The sequence below is a fragment of the Cnephaeus nilssonii genome (genome assembly GCF_951640355.1).
Source record: "Cnephaeus nilssonii genome assembly, chromosome: 16".
In the NCBI taxonomy this organism is placed as follows: Eukaryota; Metazoa; Chordata; class Mammalia; order Chiroptera; family Vespertilionidae; genus Cnephaeus; species Cnephaeus nilssonii.
The window spans coordinates 3,901,452-3,923,917 of NC_137087.1; the positions used below are offsets into that span (position 1 = coordinate 3,901,452).

General features: G+C 40.7%; 1 protein-coding gene across 2 annotated transcripts in view; it reads right to left on the minus strand.

The window, feature by feature from the left end:
* Nucleotides 1-22,466, minus strand: part of WAPL (WAPL cohesin release factor) — a 102,083-nt gene that overhangs the window by 56,657 nt on the left and 22,960 nt on the right. Inside the window, exons 3-4 of one of the 2 annotated variants that reach the window (XM_079793576.1) lie at nucleotides 20,690-21,733; nucleotides 17,252-17,352 (exon numbers count right to left, since the gene is read on the minus strand). In XM_079793576.1, coding sequence (XP_079649702.1) covers nucleotides 17,252-17,352; nucleotides 20,690-21,733 — 1,145 coding nt within the window. Of the gene's footprint in view, nucleotides 1-17,251; nucleotides 17,371-20,689; nucleotides 21,734-22,466 lie in introns of both variants that reach the window. The other variant, XM_079793575.1, reaches the window with a different exon arrangement.

Sequence of the window (22,466 nt, forward strand, 5' to 3'; positions counted from 1 at the left end):
AAAGGCTTCATAGACATTTGGTTAAAGTGTAAAATGTTTCCACCTGGCTATAAAGCAAGTCATGTTCCCAGGCTGAAGAACCTGCAAGGAGGCTAGTCACTAGGGAGAGGAAGCTGAGTGTTGCTATGTGATGTCATTACCCGGCGCCCACAGCCACCGTTTCCAGGCTGGGCTGGGCTGTGGGCCAAATTTTGAGTCATGGGGTCTTAGGATCGGCTGTGATTTGGTGGGATGTCACTCCAGGGTGGTGGCGGGGCCTGTGTCCCACTTGGGGAAAGCCGAGTGTTGTTTTGTCAGCTCCAGGTCCACAGTGCCATTTCTCTGTAAATGGCCAGTGCGCGTCATGTCAGCTCCTGCGTTGAGCATCTGCCCCCTGGTGGTCAGTGCGTGTCATAGCGACCAGTCGGACACTTAGCATATTAGCCTTTTATTTATTTAGATAGATAGATAGATAGATAGATAGATAGATAGATAGATATAGATATAGATGATTCTTCCTAAAAAGCAAAGAGATACACTGACAACCTCTGCTCTGGCTTTTAAGAAACTCACAGTTATATTTCTGGAAATGTATCAAGACAAAAAGGCCTGAATTTAAACTTCCTCTCATTCTATTCCTTACTTTTTAAAACAATTTCCTCATTTATTTTCAACCTGGTTCTACCAAATTTACATATGTGCGCTATTCTAAAATATTTTTTATACAGGCAGCATATAAATCATAACTATGCATGAAAGGATACAACTGTAGTTCAACTTTATATGAAATTCCAGATCAAGTCAAAAGCAAGGCGAGAAGAGAAAAAAAAACCCAACAAGAATGGGTTAATTTTGGAGATAATCATTATATTCTTAAGTCCTCATGAAAGAAAAAACAACACTTTATAGACTACAAAGGTATAGAACATAGCGATTATCCTAACATATGAACCTAGGCTTTCCATTTCTAGACAAGATGAAATAACAGAGACCAAATTCACCTTTCCACCTAAAACTAACTAACTGGACAAAAATCTCAGAAATGGTTTCAGACAACGGACATCAGGCAACTCTATGATACCCGAGGAGGGGGAACACTTGAGGTAAGCACTAATCTTGCCGAGGGAGATGAAGGTGGCTGGAGTTCCTCCGAGAGCTGCATAAAGAACTTTGGAGATTTACAGAGGGTCTTGCTCAACTATGTAGCTAAATACTGTGGGGAAAAAACACAAAAAACACCTGAAGCAAGGAAAGGGACTTGCCCCACAACAGCAAAGGAAACAATCCCTAGACCTTTTCCCCCCAGGGACAAAAAAGCTCACGTTTCTACTAGCCACAGTAGAAAATCTTGTAATTTCAGGGGAACCGGGTAATATATTTTGGGGGATAGAGGAGGTGAACCCTAAAGGCTCCTCTCCCACTTACAATTGAAAAGCCTCATAAGGATCAAACAGCATTGATGCATCTCAGAATAAGCCAAAACTTAACATGGAAATATCCAGTATCAAACAAAGTAAAAGTTTAAATGACCGGCATCCAATAAAAAATTATCAAGCATACAAAGAAGAAAACATGGCCCACAATAAGAAGAAAAACCAATCCATACAAACAGACCCAGGAACTAAAAAGATGATAGAATTAGTAGACAAGGGCATTAAAATAACTAACTATACCAGTTTGGTTCAGTTGGTTGGACAACATCCTGTACATGGAAAGGTCTCCGTCCAATTCCTGGCCCAGGCATGTGCCTAGGTTGCGGGTTCGGTCCCAGGTTGGGGCATGTGCAAGAAGCAACCAACGAAAGTTTCTCTCTCTCCCCTTTCCTCTCACTAAAATCAATAAGCATGTCCTCAGGTGAGGATTAAGAAAAACTAACTATATCCTATACAGTATTCAAGAAGGCAGAGGAAACAATGAATATGTTAAATAGACAAGAAAACTATATAGACCCAAACTAAACTTTCAGAGATGAAAATTATAATGGCTGGAATTAATAGCTGATAAGACACTGCAGAACATCTTGAAAATGTAGCAACAAAAAATGATCTAAAGTGAAACAGGAAAAAAACTAAAAAAATAAAAATGATGGACAGTATATCCATGCACACTGGGGAAGTTCACCCAGTCCAATAAATGTATTTGACAAGGCAACAATTAACTATAACTGTTCAACTCTGCTCTGCCATTCATGAAGCTAGAAAAACAAGCAGGAAAAACCAGCTAGAAAGTGAACAGGAAACAATACTGTTCCAAGGCCATGCTACAGCTGGGTGGTTATAGAAGCACTCTTCTGTGACTACTATTACTGCTTGCTTACTCACAGTGCCACTGTTTACTAAAACCATAAGCTGTCAGAAACTTTGCTGTTTCAAATCATATCTGTAAGATTAACATATCCCACTCTCTCTTGGAGAATCTAAGCCACTTTGGAGGGATGCAGAGCTTCAAATAAAGGGTTTCTGAACACAACATTCCACAATTACTTTAACATCATAGTTCCCAAGTAAACAGGACTCCTGGGCCCATTTTGCAGCCCTGACCTGATTGGAGCCCTTCACAGATAGCACCACTCTGCTCTGAGCCTCTCAAACAATTTCACTTAAATTTCATCTAAAATCCCCGTTACCCCCAAATCCTACAAAATCTTTTTTTCTTTGGTAAGATTCCCTGAGGTTCCTCTGGTATATAGAATCCTTTATTGCAATAAGCAGCCTGATTTGATCAGACTATAGATTTTGCCTGTTAATCTTGAGCTGACTGAGAGAGGTAGGACAAGTGCAAACTGGAATTTCCAAAGGGAGACAGAGACAAAAAACATTTGAAGAATATTGTCTGAAATCTTTCAAAATTTGATAGGCTTACCAATTTTCAAATATACATATAAAATATTTAGTACCAAATGACAACTCTTAGCTGAAAGATACTTCCAAAAATCCCAGAAATGAACATTTATGAACTCCTTGTATATCTCAGATACTGAGAATTTAAAGATGAAAAAAATACAGTTACCATCCTCTAAACTCCTAGTATTATACATCTTATGTTAATTTGTGGTCATCATTAGCATGAAGTCATCAGAGTATCAGTAACAGTTGAGCAAAGAGTTTGCTGAATGTTTGAATCCCAATGAACCATAAATATTACTAACTGGAAAAACAAATTTCAAACTATAAACACTGTAATACACACATGTACATACACAGTCTTTGGCTAAGTGTCAAATGTATGTCAAAGTTCTCAGGCTCTTGATTAACGTAGGACTATATTTTCTCATTTCAAACTCCATTCAACTTTCAAACTTTAAAGGCACTTGAACTAAAGGAAATAAAAACATTACTAGTACTTTTATTCCACATTAAAATCCTTCCAGAATAAAATATTACAGGAAAAGACCCCCACAAGATTTAGACTATATAGAATGAATAATATACATTTTCCTAAGTCTCTAGGTAATACAGATCAATGATTTAAGTACCTGGCTTAATACTTAATTTGAATGCTATGTATATAAAAAGAAGATGGATGCTTCTGCTTTGGAACAAACACACTGTGGAAATACTAAGACTACTCAAACATTTTCATAGAGGAAAAATATTCTACTTCACCAGACACCCTTTTTAAGACAATTATCTATTCCTTTTTGTATCCCCAGCACCTGGTACAGTGAAAGGCAGGTAATATCCTATCTAATAAAGAGGGAATATGCTAATTGACCATCACTCTGTCACAAAGATGGCTGCACCCACAGCTGAGGCCAAGTTCCCATAAGGAGCCTTAACGAGCAATCAGCAGGGACCTGAGGCTACGCCCTCCCCCACCCCTGTGGGGCTTGACAGGGGACCTCAGGCCATGCCCCTCACCCAGCAGGGCTTGACAGGGGATCTCAGGCCACGCCCCCCACCCAGTAAGGCTTGACAGGGGACCTCAAGGTGCCCTTCCTGTCCTGGTGCTGGGCTAGGGGACCTCAGGCCGCTCCCCCCGCCCCAGCACCAGGCCGGGGGACCTCAGACTGCACCCCCCACCCGGCAGGGCTTGACAGGGGACCTCAGGCCGCACCTCCCGCCCCAGCGCCAGGCCAGAGGACCTGAGGCTGCGCCCCCCTGCCTGGCTGGGCTTGACAGGGGACCTCAGGCCATGCCCCCCACCCAGAGGAGCCTGACGGGGGATCTCAAGGTGCACCCCCAGTGCAGGGCTGGAGAAACTCAGGCCACGCCCCTGCCCAGCGGGGCTTGATGGGGGACCTGAGGCTGCGCCCCCCTCCCGGTGCTGGGCTTGACAGGGGAGGATCTCAGGCCGTGTCCCCCACCTGGTGGGGCTTTATGGAGGATCTCAAGGCACGCCCTCCGCCCCGGTCTGGGCTGGGGGATCTCAGGCCACGCCCTCCATCCTGGCGCTGGGCCAGGGGACCTGAGGCTACGCCCCCTGCCCGGCAGGGCTTGACAAGGGTGGGAATGGCCGGGTCTGGATCTAGCCCAATGCGGGGGGTGCTGGCCGGGTCTGGGTCTTACTCGATTTTGAGGTGCATGTGGGTGGGCAGGGACTTGACTCCCGTGGTGTGCCCCAAACTCTGACAAGAGGAAGGTTTTCATATACATTTTACTAATTTTCTTTCATTTCTGACACTTCTCTTATAGAGAAAGGGCAAATAGCAATATTAAATTATTTCCTCTAATTAATCCCCTTTTAATATGCACAAATTTCGTGCACCGGGTCAATGACAAAAAACAGCCAACTAAAATGAACCCTCTTCCTACCCAGACTCTGCCAGAACACGCTCAGTTTCAACAATTCTTTGGATCACCCAACTAGGAGTTATAAATGGGGAGCTGTGGCTTTTTACTTTTACACTTTGGCCAGTATTATCATCAGCAAACCAATGGCTAGAGTCTCTTTTCCTCCAACTTCACAACCATGTTTTAGGTTTCTATCTAGTATGTGAGAATACAGTGAATCTCACACTGCCATCTTGATGACTAGATTCCAGATGGACAGTAAATCCCAGATACAGAACAATTTTTTTTAAGTTTTTCTTTTTTATTGATTTCAGAGAAGAAGGGAGAGGGGAGAGAGAGATAAAAACATCAATGTTGAGAGAAAATCATTGATCGGCTGCCTCCTGCACGCCCCCCTCTGGGGATCAAGCCCACAACCTGGGCATGTGCCCTTAACCGGAATTGAACCCCGGGCCCCTCAGTCCACAGGCCAACACTCTATCCACTGAGCCAAACCAGCTAGGGCAGTAGAACAATTTCACAGAAAAATTAGGTGCTTCATGAGTGTGAATCCTAACTGCTAGAGAAGGATACTACGAGGAAACATCTGTTCTTGGGTGGGAAGAGGGACTACTTACCCTTTAAAATCTCTTCAACTGTAAGATTCTGTTTTTAAGTTGACAATCTCTATAAACTCATTTTATAAAACAAAAAAAATGAGTTTATATATAAAGCTACACTTAAAACCTCAGCTTTATGCAATTTTTAAATACAACTAAATCTGTAATTATGTTACATTAACAATCAAATTTTAATTATCCAGGAACACACTATCCAGTGTCATACTGCATGACAGAAGGGAAGAAAAAAATAAAGTCCAGAATGTTCCTTTGAGAGTCAAACAAAAGATAGTGCCAGACAGGCCCAGCATTAAATCACAGGGAAATTATGAAAGTGAAGATACAATATATTTGAGAATTGAAACTAAGATTGACATTATGGTTAGTTTCATCTATGACCCAGCAGCAGTCTTAACTGACAAAATAAGATGGCCAAAGTCCCATGTAAAATATAACCCTCCTTCAAACAGTAAAGATTAGTTAGGATGATTATACAAGTAATGCCTTATAAAGAGGGCAGACACAGCAGCTGAACGAAAAGCTAGAAATTAAACGAAAAGCAGGGCAGACAGAAGAAATGACCTAAGTAGATCAGCACGTATATGGCAACTGCAAATAACAGAATACAGAGAAACTGTAGCCAGTGATCAGAAAGAGGACGGTATTTTTTAAAGCATTAAAATTGCCAAATTACCAATAAAACTGTATGTAGAAACATGTAATTATATCCAGGTATGTCCCAACCTAATCTCTCAAACTTTTCACTTTTCTCCCCAGCAAGTGACTTTTCTGAGTAATCATTTCAACTATGTTCTTATCAGAAGTTTTCTTCACCCTCATCTTCCTGCCTCATGTGTTCCTAGCCAGTCCTCAATACTGTAATGAACAACAGACCCCCCACCCCCCACCCCCCGTGAGGTGTTGGGAGAAAATCCTCACACCGGGCATACTTAGAAAGGTAATGTTTTCTAACATGAGGAGGTGGGAAGAGGGAACTCTTGGCTAGTGCACTAAAGCTAAGAAGATGGCCTGTGTGGTCAGGAAATTGGTTTTATGTGAGGATTGAGCAAATACGTAAACATGGTGAGCATAATGGGAACCAGATTTCTCACTGTTGGCAAAGCAAAATGCGGAACGTGGAAAGGTTAGAATAAAATATGTGCGGCTGAACTAGAAATGGAGGTATCATATTGAACTCATGGTTCTAAACATATATAGAAACACAAGTGTATGTGTGTGAGAGAGAGAATATGCATGTAATTTTCCTACCTCTATCAACTCAAAAATAGGCCCAGAAACAATGACACCCCATAAAAAATGACCACACCTCGTGACTAGATCTTTTCTAAATAACATTCTCCCACTAAAAGAAGACAGGGGTCCTTGGAGAAATGGCTGAATACAGGGCATGTATATGACAAGTCTTGAACATCTCAGTATGTCAGTAAGAAAATGCAAAATGGTGGAGCATACTAAAAGTCAGTTTAAAGAAACATCTACAAGCCAAATCATAAAAAATATCTTATTATCTAACTATTGTTAGTACTACCAGTTAAATTACAGTAACAAATGATTGAATAAAACAAATCTGCCGAGGCCGGTTTGGCTCAGTGGATGGAGCGTCGGTCTGCGGACTGAAGGGTCCCAGGTTCGATTCCGGTCAGGGGCATGTACATTGGTTGCGGGTACATCCCCGGTGGGGGGTGTGCGGGAGGCAGCTGGTCGGTGTTTCTCTCTCATTGATGTTTCTGGCTCTCTGTCCCTCTCCCTTCCTCTCTGTAGAAAATCAATAAAATATATTAAAAAAAAAAAACAAACAGAAATCTATGTTCACACTGACATAAAGGCATAGATATATGAATATATAATGTTTATATATTGTATAATGAATACATAAACACAAACTGAGGGATACTCCACAAATAACTGATCTTAACTCTTCAAATATGTCAAAGACATGAAAAGAACAGGAAAGACACAGTTGCTCCAGATTGAAGGAGAGTAGGGACTTGTGACAACTAAATACACATGATTCTGGACTGGATCCTGGGCTCTTTAGGATATTATTTTGCTATAAAGGTCACTATTGAGACAGTTGATGAAATTTGACATCTGTGGATTAGACTGTATTACTGTATTAATGTTATTAACTTCTGGATTTTGATGGGTATATTGAGATACTGAGATACTGTGTTTACAAACTACCGTACAGTATTTAGGAGAAATAGGCATCAAGTCTGCAACTTACTCTCAAGTCATTCATAACCCCTAGATGGGAGGGGCTTCCATTTTGACCCCCATAAGACTTTTTGGTTGAAACAAAAAGTGGGGGAGGGATGTTGCTACTAGCACTTAGTGGGTAGAGGCCAGGGCCACACTTCACAACATCTCCAGTGTTGAGGGAAAGCCTGATAGGTAGGGAAGAAAGCTCCTGCCACTATAAGGACGGGCTACCTCTTTACCATTAAAAAATAAAGTCATTAGTGTCTTAAAGACCCAGATATTGCCACTGATCTATCAGCTCCCTGATGGTGTTTCTACTGTAATAGAGAACTGGAACAACTGCTGAGAATATTTTCTACACCCACTTACCTAGCACCCTCCACCACCAACTTTCTTTTTTCTCTGGAGATTTGGGAGATAGCCTACATAAAAATTCCTTGGGAAATTAAGCTGAGTTTTGCACAGAAAACATGAATCTTAATTTCTTATATATAAAACAAATCTATCATTTCCACCATATTAATTTATGCCATCTAACTTAATGCTTAAAACTGGATCCCATTTATTTCCTCTATTCCTTTACACTCTTCAAAAATCAAAAGGGCCCAGCCGTGTGGCTCAGTGGTTGAGCACAGACCCAGGAACCACACAGCTGATTCCCAGTCAGGGCACATGCTGGGATTGCGGGCTTGATCCCCAGAGTAGGGGGCGTGCAAGAGGCAGCCAACTGATGATGTTCCTCTCTCATGGATGTTTCTTTCTATCTCTCTATCCCTCTCTTGCCCTCTTTCTAAAAAATAAAAAATTTAAGTCAAAAGGTACAATTTCCCCTTATTTCTGTTTCTCAATGTTCTCTTCTTTTTAACACCTTTTAAGTAGTCTTTTAATGTCTTGAAGGCAAATGGATGACCTATTTCTTATAAGCGCTAGGGATTTTATACTGCACTCTTCCTGAAGTAGGCTTCTACATTCCTTGCCTACATATTTCCATAAAGATACATAACTTCCCTGGGGTCTAAAATATTTTTAATTCCTTCTTATTAAAGAACTATAACACTAAGGATCAAAATTTCATTTTTAGAGCTTACTGGTCCATCTAAAATTTAAAATTCAGATATAATTCCACTTAAAATTAAAAGGGTCTTGAAAAAACATTTCAGTTGGAGGTTTAAAAGGAAATTAAAACCTTTAATAAAGCAAGCCTCTTCAGAGAATAAAATGTTGTTTGGCACTATTGTTTTAAGACAGGGCTTTACCCACATTACATCTTTCAATGAATTCAATCCCACAGCTCTTTTGGTTTTATAAATAAGCACTATTTCTTCTGACATTATCTATCAACAATAAATAGGTCTTCTGCTTACTAGGTTGCACGACCTGATTTACTTTAGGCCAGAGAGATTCCTTCAAAATCAGGTCAAGTACATGTACACTGCTGCCTTCTATGCCATTTAGTAGAAAAAAAAAACAAAAAACTCCAATATTAAGTTTAAAACAAAGTTAAAAAACTTAAGATAAATAAGTACAAATGAACTCAAATGATTATTGAATTAACATAAGTATATATGATAAAATTAGTTCAAATCTTTGGAACAAACACATCACTATTACTTCATCCTTAAGTGAAATAATAGAAAGACAAAAAGAACTGGAAAGAAATTTTTATTCTTCAACGTAATATTGATATTATAATAATCTTAGCTTATTTTTCAACATATTCCATAGCTCTGTTCAGTGAAAGAGCCGATAAGCAATGAATACACCCAGCACTCAGATCTGGTGTCTAAGTACTAATCCACATAAAAAACACAAGGACCCTTGATTAAATAGATGATTCCATGATTGAAACAGGTAAAGTACAAGATGAATCTGGGTAATCTTATATGCAGAAAGCAAGGGAAGTGCTCAAAGATGATGGGGTTATATCAAAGGACACAAGAGATAGCTGGAAATGGTTCATACTAGCTAAATCTATTGTAAGCATAGTTACTAAGTAAAAATTATTGAGTCTATAGTGATCGAGAGGGTGGGGGGAAGGGAGAGAATTCTTTTTTATAGAATTCAAGTTATTAAATGTGGAAGAAATAGCAATTAGAAAACTCCATTCTCCAACTGTCAGTGTAATAAATGATACAGGCAAAAATCAACAATGGCTGCTAAATTGAACAGTGGGAGAAGGATATTCACATGGTAGCAGAGCAGCACCCAGAAGCTTACTGACAAATTAAATTGTAAAAGGAAAAATGTACCTATATTTTGGAGAAAGCTGGTGATCACAACCTTCACTAGGTGGTCAAGGCAATAATAAGAGTAGAATAGCAATGTGTTGTGTAGTTTCTGATGTGAAGCAACATATACAATATCACTTTGAAGCATTCTTGCCAAATTATGTTTAACCTGAACCTAATCAAGCTTATCAGACTTAGCTTCTAGTGTTCTCTGACACTGTATTACTTTAATGGTGTAACAGCTTACATGACATCATCAGGAAACTAGAGGCCCATGAAATTTGTGCACTGGGGCGGGGGTGGGGGGCCCCTCAGCCCGGCCCCCGCCCTCTCACAGTCTGGAACCCCTCGCTTATTACCGCCCGCTTGCTCACTGCTCCTTAGCGCTGCCACAGAGGCAGGAGAGGCTTCCACTACCACCACTGCGCTCGCCAGCCGTGAGCCCGGCTTCTGGGAGCGCACTGACTACCAGGGGACAGCTCCTGCGTTGAGCATCTGCCCCCTAGTGGTCAGTGCGCATCATAGTGACCGGTCATTCCACCATTCAGTCAATTTGCATATTAGGCTTTTATTATATAGGACTAGAAGCACAGTACACAAAATTTGTGTGTGGGGGGGGGAGGGGAGGAGGAGGCAGGGGGTGTCCCTCAGCCCGGTCTGCACCCTCTCTAATCTGGGACCCCCTCGGGGGATGTCCGACGTCCTTGCAGGATCGGGCCTAAACCAGCAGTTGGACATCCCTCTCACAATCCGGGACTGCTGGCTCCTAACCGCTCGCCTGCCTGCCTGATTGCCCCTAACCGCTTCTGCCTAATCACATAAATTCTGTCAGTTCGATCGCTCCCCTGCCGGCCCGATCGCCCCCAACTGCCCTCCCCTGCCGGCCCAATCGCCCCCAACTGCCCTCCCCTGCTGGTCTGATCGACCCCAACTGCCCTCACCTGCCAACCTGATTGCCCCTAACTGCCCTCCCCTGCAGGCCAACTTTGTGGCAGCCATCTTGTGATGACATGACGGCGTTGCGTGAGGGCGCGAAAACCACCTAGGATTTTATTAGTGTAGATAATCACATAAATTCTGAATATGGAACATTCTACAAGACAAATATCCTGGGCCCTTAAAAAAAATCAGTTCCATGCGAAATTTTTAAAAGATGAGGAGAGTGCTCAAGACTAAAAAGTACTATAATCCTATCACCAGTTAGGTATGAGACTGTCCTTTTTCTTAAGAAAAGTATACTATCATACATACATACATACACAAATACACATACACACACACACACACACACACACACACACACACACACACGGAGAGAGAGGAGCCATATGTGTGCAATTATGTAAAAACTAGTAGCCCGTTTGCACGAAGATTCGTACAATAGACCTTCATTCACCTGGCTGCCTGCACCAGTTTTCTGCCGGCACCGGGGACCCAGGCCTTGGCTGTGGCCACCACCTTCTGCCTTTTTCAGGGTCGGGGCTTGGCCCCGGGCGGTGGCCTTGGGCTCAGCGGCACCCAGCATCCCTGCTACTGATCGCAGGAGCTTACCCCCAGTGGTTTCCTGCGATCGGTGCAGGCTCCCCGCTGGTGCCCAAGGCCGGGAAAGCCTCCGCCCCAGGCTTTCCTGGCCTTGGGCTCGGCGGCACCCAGCATCCCTGCTACCGATCGCAGGAGCTGACCCCCAGTGGTTTCCTGCGATGGGTGCAGGCTCCCCGCTGGTGCCCAAGGCCCGGAAAGCCTCCGCCCCAGGCTTTCCTGGCCTTGGGCTCGGCCGCACCCAGCATCCCTGCTACCGATCGCAGGAGCCGACCCCCAGTGGTTTCCTGCGATCGGTGCAGGCTCCCCACTGGTGCCCAAGGCCCAACGTCCCTGCAACTGTTTCCTGGTGGGCGTGGTTGGTGGGCGTGGCTTGGGCGTAGCGACGGTGAGGTCAATTTGCATATTTGTCTATTATAAGGTAAGATGTTAATTGAAAATCAATCTAGATAGAGAGGTATGGGTATTCATTGCACTGCTCTTTCACGCTTTCTATATATTTTAACTTATTCATAATAAAAGGTTGAGAGTGAGGAAAATAAGTAGAATGTTATAAATCAGGATCCACAAAACTTTCAGAGTGTCTACAAAACCAAAACCATTTTCACAATAATAATGTTAATTTGCCTTTTTCACAATGTTGACATTTGTACAGATAGTAAAAGCATGGTGGGCAAAGCTGGTGCCTTACCACATACCAGGGTAGGGACGCCAAAGGGTATTAAGTAGTCATATTCTTCACTGCCACATACTTCACAGTTAAAAAATGACAGTTTCACATTAGAAAAAGCCCTTGATGAAAGATGAAAAATTATTAATTTTATCATATCACAACCCTCGAAGGCTCTAATATGCTGTGTGACAACATAAGTATGATTCAACACTTCTGCTGTATACAAAAGTATCTGTTGTGTTAAAGAGAAAACATTACTGCTCAAATTGCCAGATAAACTAGCCACTTTTTTTCCTGGAATACTACTCCTTACTTGAAAGACTGACAAACTATGCTTACATAGACTTGAGTATTAGGCAGATCATTTTTTTCAAAAATGAACAAAGTGGGCCCCCCTCACCATCAGTCATTTTTCTTAAAGTCATTTCTACCAACGAAAAATTTCAACTTTTAAGCAAAAACTGAAATCCTGGAGAACGTTTTTATCTACCACTGTGAACTTGATAGCTTCCCAATACCTAAAGGCTTTTCAGATGAATTTGGCAGTGATAGTATTGTGATATTTTGATACTGTATAATGAGGTGTGAGCCCTTTTGCATGAATCAGTGTAACTAGAATTTTCCAAATGACAAATGTATGATGTTACAAAGCGGGCATATGTAAAAGGTCCATTCAAAGTGCAAGACAAATAAATAGATTTTAATGTAACAGCTTGGAAAGGTCATTAGAATGGTGTTAGATTTCAAGCTGCAACTAATCTATACATATAAAAGCCTAAGCGACCATTACGGCAGAACGACTAGAACGACTGGTCGTTATGATGTGCACTGACCACCAAGAGGCAGACGTTCATCGCAGGAGTTGCCCCCTAGTGGTCGGTTCACTCTCACCAGGGGAGCGCCCTCAGCAGAAGCCAGGCTCACAGCTGGTGAGCGCAGCTGCCACAGTGGGAGCCTCTCCTGACTCCATGGCAGCACTATCAAGCGGCAGCAGGCATAACGGGCTGGGATGAGCGTGAGCAGCATGGGTGCCCGGCCCCGATTCGGCTCTTCCCTGGCCGTCTGCCATTTGGCACACTGTTACATCCCCCAAGGAGTCCCGGGTTGCAAGAGGGATGTCCGACTGCCAGCTTAGGCCTGATCAAAGTGCCGTTCTCTGTAAAAGGCAGTCAGTCTGAACAACTCAGTGACTCAGGGAAGCACAGGGAACTCAGAGTGAGCCTGCCTCCACGCTTGACTCACCCACTCAATGGTGTTCACAGGACAGACCGCGGTGACCCAACCCGTGCATGTGCAGCGGCTGCTGAAATTCAAGCAGCAGGCTGTGCAGCAGCAAAAGGCCATCCAGCCACAAACCAGCAGTTGGACATCCCCTGAGGGGTCCCGGACTAGGGACCCCCCTCTCCCAGTGCATGACTTTCATGCACTGGGCCTCTAGTCTTTAATAAACTCCCATTTGTTGAGTTTACAATTATGTGGAAAAAATCTATTGAAAATACCACATAGCTGTGTAAGGCTGAATTTCTTCATATATTTCAACCAAAACAACATAATGAAATATACTTAATTCAGGGGATATGAGAATTCAGCTATCTTTTTATTAAGCCTAACTATTATTTTCTTTTCCTTTCTTATTTTTTTGTTTTTAGAGAAAAGGAAGGGAGAGGAAGAGGGAGGGAACATCAATTTGTTGTTCCACTTATTTATGCATTCTTTGGCTGATTCTTGTATGTGCTCTGACCAGAATCAAACCTGAAAACTTGGCATATCAGGACGATGCTCTAACTAAGCTACCCGGTTAGGGCCTATTAAGCCAAACGTTAAAGAAAGTTGCAAAAAATGGAAAACAATGTTATTCTACTCACTATTTTTTAAAGAATATTTATTTCATAAAAATATTGTTAACATGTAATGGGTTGTTGTTATTTTTAATTTAGAGAAGGTAGGAGAGGGAGAGGAGGAGGGGGAGGTAGAGAAACACTGCTGTGATCAACTAACATAGATTGGTTGCCTCCCACATGAACCCCAATCGGGGACCGTACCTGTAACCTGGGCATGTGCCTTGACTGGGAATTGAACAAGAGACCTTTCTGTGCATGGGACAACACTCAACCAACTGAGCCACACCAGCCAGGGCAGGTTATTGTTACTTTAAAGTGACATACTAGTAAGTATTTTTGAAATATTTCACGTCTCTAATTTGATAAATATTGATATAACATATAATCAAAAGCTCTTTGGGATTCTCAATAATTTTTTTAAGATTGTAAAGTAGTCCTAAGACTAAAAAAATGATTTAACTGTTTCTCTGGAAATCAATACATGCCATATACAACTTTCAATAAACCAAAAACGTCACCTAAACATTAATGACTGTGGTCTTTACACTACACTACCTTGGCCCCTGGCAAGTTAGCTCTGTTGAAATTAACTTAATCACCTTTTTTATTTCTTGTGGGAGTTGGGCACCTGGAGTATAGCACAATTACTTTGACAAGATTCCCAGCTCTTTACAAAGGTAAAAGAAAAAAATAAAATGAAGCCATAAAAAACCAGACACACTCATTCTTTAGTTGCTTAAAATTGGCCAATCTACAAAGATTAGACAATTTCAAACTGATTTTCAGTAACAAATACATTTACCACTCTAACTAGCTATTTAAGTAAAGAAACCTGTATATATAAAAGCCTAAGCAACCGTTACGATCAGTTGACCAAACGACCGGTCGACCAAACAACCAGTCAACTGATCACTATGACGTGTGCTCAGCCAACCTCCTGCGGTCCCTCCCTGCCGGCTGGCCAGATGGTCAGTGCGCTCCCACAACCAACCTCCTGCGGCCAGCCCTGATCGCTAGCCAGGCCGAGGGACCCCACCCATGTAAAAGGTCCATTCGTGCACTGGGCCTCTAGTTTTTAATAAAAAGGCAAAGCCAAGCAAATTATTCTCAAAATCTATGCTGAACTACATTAAAATGACTTATATAATGCATTAAGAATGAAGTTGAACCCTTAACTTACACCATATACACAAATTAACTCAAAATGAATCAAAGACTTCAATGTAAGATTTAAAACTATAAAACTCTTAGAACAGTTGAAAAGCTACATGACATTCAATTTGGCAGTGATTTCTTGGATATGACACTAAAAGCACAGATAAGAAAAAATAAATTGGAGTTTGCTGAAATAACTTTTGTACATTTAAGCACACTATCAAGTGAGTAAAGAGAGAATTCACAGGATGGGGGAATCTATGTGAAAAATTATATATCTAATAAGGGGTTAATATCAATAATATATAAAGGACTCCTCAACAATAAAAACAAACAACTCAATTCAAAAATAAGCAAAGTACCTGCATAGACATTTCTCCAAAACAGATATAGAAATGACCAGTAAGTACACGAAAAGAGGCTGAACAGCACTAGTTAGCAAAACAAACCACAAGCAGATACCATTTCACAGCCTTTAGAATAGTTATTATAAAAAAACCTCAGGTCCAGCTGGTGTTGCTCAGTGGTTAAGTATCAATCCATGCACCAAGATGTCACCATTTTGATTCCTGGTCAGGGCACATGTCCAGTTTTCAGGCTGGATCACCAGTAGGGGGTGTGCAGGAGCCAGCCAATTGCTGTTTCTCTCACTGATGTTTCTCTCTCCCTCCCCCTCTCACAAATCAATAAAAATGTATTAAAGACAAAACAAAACTCAGAAAAGGTGTGCTGGTGGTGATGTGAAGAAATTAGAACCCTTGTGCATTGCTGATAGGAGTGTAAATGGTACAGCCAAGGTGGAAAACAGTTGGGACAGTTCAACAAAGATCTACCATATGTCCCCAAAATTCTACTCCAAGGACAAATCCAAAAGAATTAAAAACAGGGACTCAAATAGCCAAAAGGTAAAAACAACCCAAGTGTTCACCAACAGATGAATGGCTAAACAATGGGATGTTATCTATACTAATAAAAGAGTAAGATGCAAATTGACCGTACCTTCATGACACCCACCAGCCAATCAGGAGTATGCAAATTAACCCAACAAAGATGGCAAGTTAATTTGCATACACAGGCGTCGAGCAGCTGGGGGCAGGGCGGGACGCTTGCATCATCACCATGGCGATGGTGCAGGCATTCCGCACCCCCACAGCCGCTCCAGGCCTCTGGGCAGCGTGGGAAGGCAGAAAGGCGGCTCCGGCCAGAGCGAAGGTGGTGACGAAAGCCAGGGGAAGGAAGGCCCATTCTCGCACGAATCTTCGTGCATCGGGCCTCTAGTTCAGCTATAAAAAGGAATGGAATTTTGATATAGGCTACAACATGGATGGACCTTGACAAGATTATACATAATAAAATAACTCACTTACACGAGATACCTACAATAGGCAAGTTCATCCTATATAATAAAGAGGTAATATGCAAATTGACCATCACAACCTCACACAAGATGGCCTCCCCGTGTGGTTACAAGATGGCCGACACAAGATGGCCGGCAGGGGAGGGCAGTTGTGGGCGATCAGGCAAGCAGGGGAGGGCAGGTAGGGGTGATCGGGCCAGCAGAGGAGGGCAGTTGGGGGCGACCGGGCCTGCAGGGGAGGACAGTTGGGGGCGACCAGGCTGGCAGGGGAGGACAGTTGGGGTGACCAGGCCTGTAGGGGAGGGCAGTTAGGCATCGATCAGGCTGGCAGGGGAGTGGTTAGGGGTGATCAGGCTGGCAGGCAGAAGCAATTAGGGGCAATCAGGCAAGCAGGCAGGTGAGCGGTTGCGAGCCATTGTGAGAGGGATGTCCGACTGCCGGTTTAGGCCCAATCCCACAGGGACATCCAGCAGTCGGACATCCCCCTAGGAGTCCCAGATTGGAGAGGGTGCAGGCTGGGCAGAGGGACAACCCCCCACCCCGCCCCAGTGCAAGAATTTCGTGCACTGGGCCTCTAGTAGAAACAGAAAGTAGAATAGCATTTACTAGGACTGGAAGGAGTAAAGGAAGAGTCATGAGTTATTGTTTAATGGGTACAGAGTTTTTGTTGGAGATGATTAAAATATTTTGGATTACACAACATTGTGAATGTATTTAATGTCACTAAATTGTATATTTGTATATAATAAATATATATTATATGTTTATTGAAAAAATGGTTACTTTTTTAAAAAAATGACTTACATTTATTTTTTGCAAGAAAATTTAATTGCCTTAATGTTTGTTAGTATTTTTCAAATAAAAATATTAAGAGTTGAGCCCTCTAATAAAAATAATGCGAGTCACTGATAATGCTTTACTTACCCGTTTGGGGCCACTAAAAATCTTTCTGGTATTTTCCTTTGATTTATCTCCTTGTTTACTTGGGGGCTTCTTCACACTTTCAGGAACACCAGGCAAGTCCTCTGTAAAATCCAAGTTTTCTGAAATGGTAATCAAAACTATCTAGCTTTCTAAGATTTCAAATTATCTACCAAACAATCTATGGACATTTGGTGGGGAGGGGAGAGGGGCAAAAACAATAAAGGAATAAAAGCACCACACGGTTAATAAAATACTGCCAAAAATATTATCTCATTCTCCCATTCTCACCATACTTGTCACTTGTCCCACCCCCACCATCAAGAAAAAATTCAGAAACCTACTTGCTCCAGTTTTTATTTTGTATAAATGGCAAAATCAATTCTTTTACAAAGTAACTGCTGGATATCTATGAACACTGACATTGGTATGATCTAGTTTAAACACACACACAATATCAAGTGGTATCTATCTTAAACATTTTCCTAGAATTTAAGGACACAATCATGTTGGGCTTCAAAGAAGGCCCACTTACATCTACAAAAATACATTTAAAAATAAAATTTTTAGCCCTAGCCAATTTGGCTCAGTGGATAGAGCGTCGGCCTGTGGACTCAAGGGTCCCAGGTTCGATTCCGGTCAAGGGCATGTACCTTGGTTGTGGGCACATCCCCAGTAGGGGGTGTGAAGGAGGCAGCTGAATGATGTTTCTAACTCTCCCTCTCCCTTCTTCTCTGTAAAAAATCAATAAAATATATTTTAAAAATAAAATAAAATTTTTAAAGGATTACTATCTTTGGCAAAAGATACAAAATGACCAAATACAATGTACTTAAATGATTTGGGGGGGGGGGGGGGTCACACAAACTTAACCAAAAGATCAGATGAATTCCCAGATAGCTATAAATTTTTATTTTCAAGCTTAAAAAAAAACACAAAAATAGACTTTTCTCCAGGCCAAAATTTTAAAATGTTTGCTACTCCTGTATAATTATATGAAGACTCAAATTTCAACTCAAATGGTCTCTAATTTAAAATGGTCTCTAATTTGATTTTTGAATCAACCTGAAGTTTTTGAAAGGGAGCCTAATGGTTTCTCATTTTAAAGTTGAAAAAATTACATATCCCAAGATGTAAACTTCAGCCACAGATGTTCAATTGCAGATTAAGATAATTTGCTATCAAGGTTAGCAGACATTGTTACTTATCACCCCCACGCCACCCTCCCAGAGAACAACTTTAAAGCTTATTGTCCAGTCAGCTCTCAGAAACTAGCAAGGTTCCTGCAATCATCAGTTCTCCAGAAGAGATTCAAGACAAAATTAATAATTCTGACAATACCTTTATTTTATTGCAGTGGGTGAGTCAGGAGTGAACCCTTAGATACTACTCCTGTATAATTCTAGTTTTAAAGATAAGAGTGACTCAAATCTAGCAAAACTATTTTTAGGCCAAATAAAGCAAAAAGATGGGTAGTCTCAAGTATGACTATGAGAAAACCTATGTGGGAGAATACGATTAGAATTCTAATTTACCATGACACCTTCTCTATGACCCTAACAGGACAAAAGCTTTATTTAAGAAGTGAACGGATACAGAAAAACTATATTTAGTCAAATACAAATAAATATAGCTCCTGTAACCCAGAGGCTTTCACATACTCTTTCTCACTCAGCAGTCAATCCACTTCACAAAACCCTTGTCAGGTAATGACTTAATTATAGCAAAGCTAACCTACTTCTTGTGTCTCTCACAGTAGAGGCTATCAACTCCTTGAGGACCTCTAGTCATTACTGGTCCTGCTATCTTAAAAGATAAATTAAATTTTCACCATTGAGGATGAAAAAATACTTAACTATCACTTTTTAATTTTATGAAATCAATTTAAGAGGGTAATTTTTTACAAAAATTTTATGAAGTTTGTTTTTAATGTTTTCATTACTGATCTTAAGAGAGCGAGGAAGGAAGAGGAAAGAGAAACATCTATGTGACAGGATAATAACATCGACTGGCTGCCTCTATACACCCTCTATTGGGGATCCAGCCCACAACCCAGGCATGTGCCCTGACAGGGAGTCAAACTTGCAGCATTTTGGTGCCTGGGACAAACTCAACCAACTGAGCCACACCAGCAGGGGCTAAGAGGATAATTGTTAAGATTAAGATTTAATCTTAATTTTAAATTTAATATTTCTTTAGAATGTTTTAAACATTTATTAGTTGATTAGTTTTGAGCCAAATGCAAAGGGTTTTTATCAATTTTAATTTTCTAATATTTCCCTCATTACAACCATCCACTACAAGCATGTCAAACTCAAAGGCTAAGACGGGACAAATAAACAAGATTTAAGTTTATGTGGCCACAAAAAACAAAAGCTTCAATTTTCATAGAAATGTAGAGACATGCTGAATACAAAGAGCTGAAATGAATGAGTAATTATTAACATAAAATAGACCATTTTAATAAAAATATTTTTTCTTGAACATTAACTTACCCAACACTGAATAACTGCATAAATTAATAAGTGTAATGCAAATAAACCTATTTTTCTTGTTTTCCAAAAGCGAAATATTTCCTGTTGCGTACACCCAACAAGTCAGTCCAAGACCAATGACATGGCAATCGGCTGCTAAAATATTCGCTGCTAGTATTAGTGGAGAGAAATGGTGCTACTGCGCATAAGGCGCATAAGGGAAATGAATGCAACACGATTATAGTCATCAGTCATTAGCAAACGTTGTAGTTCCTTATCAATAATTATGTATAACAGGATATTGTAAAAATTAAGTTACGAAATTTTTATTCAAACATTTCTTACATACTGTTATATTGGCTGGGCCGCAAAAATATTTGTTGTGGGCCACATGCAGCCCATGGGCTGCGAGTTTGACATGCTTGATCTACTATCAGTGTAATTCTAAATGTCCAAAATCTATCCTTATGTCTCAAATGCCGAACACACACTTTCTTTAAAATTCTCAAGTGCTAATAGTAGAATTAAAAAACAAATATGGCGCTAGCTAGTGTGGCTCACTTGGTTGGGCATCCTCCCATGCACTGAAAAGGGTGCGGATTCAATTCCCGATCAGGTCATAAGCCCAGGTTGCAACTCAATCCCCAATAGGGGGTGTGCAAGGAGGCAGCCGATTGAAGTTCCAGGTGTTTCACTCTCTCATAAAATGTTTCTCTCTCTCCCGCTCAAAATCAATAAAATAAATAATAATGAAAAGATTCCACAATCTACAAATTGGCTCCTTACAATATGAAACTTGATTATTAACATTTAAAATGTTATACCTTTGAATAAGCTAATCTGTAGTTCTAAATAGTACTTATATTAAAATTAAACATGTTAAAATTGAGTATCTAGGAGGAAACTAAGTAGCTGCTGATTTAAGCCTGAAAAGCACTTAATACAAAAAAATTTTTTAAAGTCTTACCTGCGTTATTAGTAATAGACTGACTGTCCTGGGAATTATCATTACTTTCTGGAGCAGGATGCAAGGAGGATGGAGCTGTTTTAGTTCTTTTTTTGCTTGTCTTTCTTTCCACTTGACAGTCATCATCTTCATCATCTTCACTTTCACTGAGATCATCAAAACCAAAATACTTAATTTTGTAATTAGAACTCCCTGAACCTCCTTCATCACCTCCTGTCTCATCATGAGCTTCAAAACCAAAAAATTCAAGTTTAACATCCTTTTTGGATTTAGTATTACTAGGTCGAAATCTAGTAGTGGTCTTAGAAGTTGCAATATCTGCCTTTTTTCTTAGGCGGCCAGCTTCTCCCAAATCGGCAGGAGTTGATACAGTGAACTCATCCATGCTGCGTTCCATAGTATCCTGTATGGTAACATTACAAACTGACAAGCAAGATGGATGTAAAACAGTGTAATCTCTAGTCCGTCCAACTGTCCCTCTAAAACTGGTCCCACAACTTACACTGCCTTTCTTTGCCTGATTCAGGCCATCTTTACTTGACTCACTGTTTGCTTTGGCTAAGGCCTGACTGGTGCCGTCTAATAGCTTATCAAAATTGGATGTTCCTTGTGAAGATTTTGCTTTATTGACCCTACAGTACGTCCTACAATTGCTTGGCCTAAGAACACTTTGCATGATGTCTTCTTCCTCAATGGCTTCGTTCAGATTTTCCAACCGACTTTTTAAATCCTCATCCTTCATTTCCAAAAGAGGATCGCTATCCAAATTTAAGATACAATCTTCTGATCTGACATCTTCGAAATCATTATCCCACTCATACAAACCAGTTCTTACAGATCCCTTAATCAGAGATATTTCTGAAGGAGATTCTGACCTTCTTCCAAGTTGGGAGTTCCATGTATCATTTGTTTCCTTGATTTCATCAGCTTTGTATCCAGAAGCCACTATAGTTTCTGCATTGGGTTTCTTAGTACTGTCTTCAGCATTTTTGTAAATATGGTGACTATCCTTTTCATATTCGTCACTAAAATTCTCCACTTTATCTATAAAAATTAAATAAATCAAGGATTAAAAGCGAGTGACATCAAAGTAAAAGTTAACAAGTAACAGTATATGTGGCTAATTAATACCACAGAATCAATTAATCTTGAAATGATTGCAATAATTTTAAATTGAGACATTAATGTTTACATAGATGACATTTCTCCTTACACCTTTTATATATATCATGTCTTCTAGTGACCTCTTCCTAGGCAACCAAGTCCCTTAAAATTATTACCCTAAATTCATGAGATTTCAGTTGCTAAGCAACTGGATCAATTCAAAATGACACTTAAATGACTCAGCCAAACCTCCGAGGTATAAAGGGTTTTTCAAATTAAAACATGCTTAAATTAAAATGTATTTAGAATAAAAGTAGGATAGCACAATAAGTGAAAACATTCCAGTGTGTCTGTATTTCTCTGGGATAAGACTGCCCATAGACTGATCAGCTCTGTCTAGAAAATTGTCCCAAGATCAGGCTTCTTTAACTATTTCGGCTTTCCATTCTTTCTTCAAATCTTAAAAGCCATATGACTTCAATAGTTTTTTGGGTTTTTTAAACAGTGGTTCTGAGGCCCAAATTAAGTGACTACAGTAAGTTATTTATGCATATCAGTCAGGAGTAAATCTTAAACTCCCTATTCATTTTGTGCTTGAGGAATTCATTATTGTTGTCTTTAGTTTTTATCATCAGAGACATTTTTGCTAACCTTTCTAAATGAGAGACAGAAG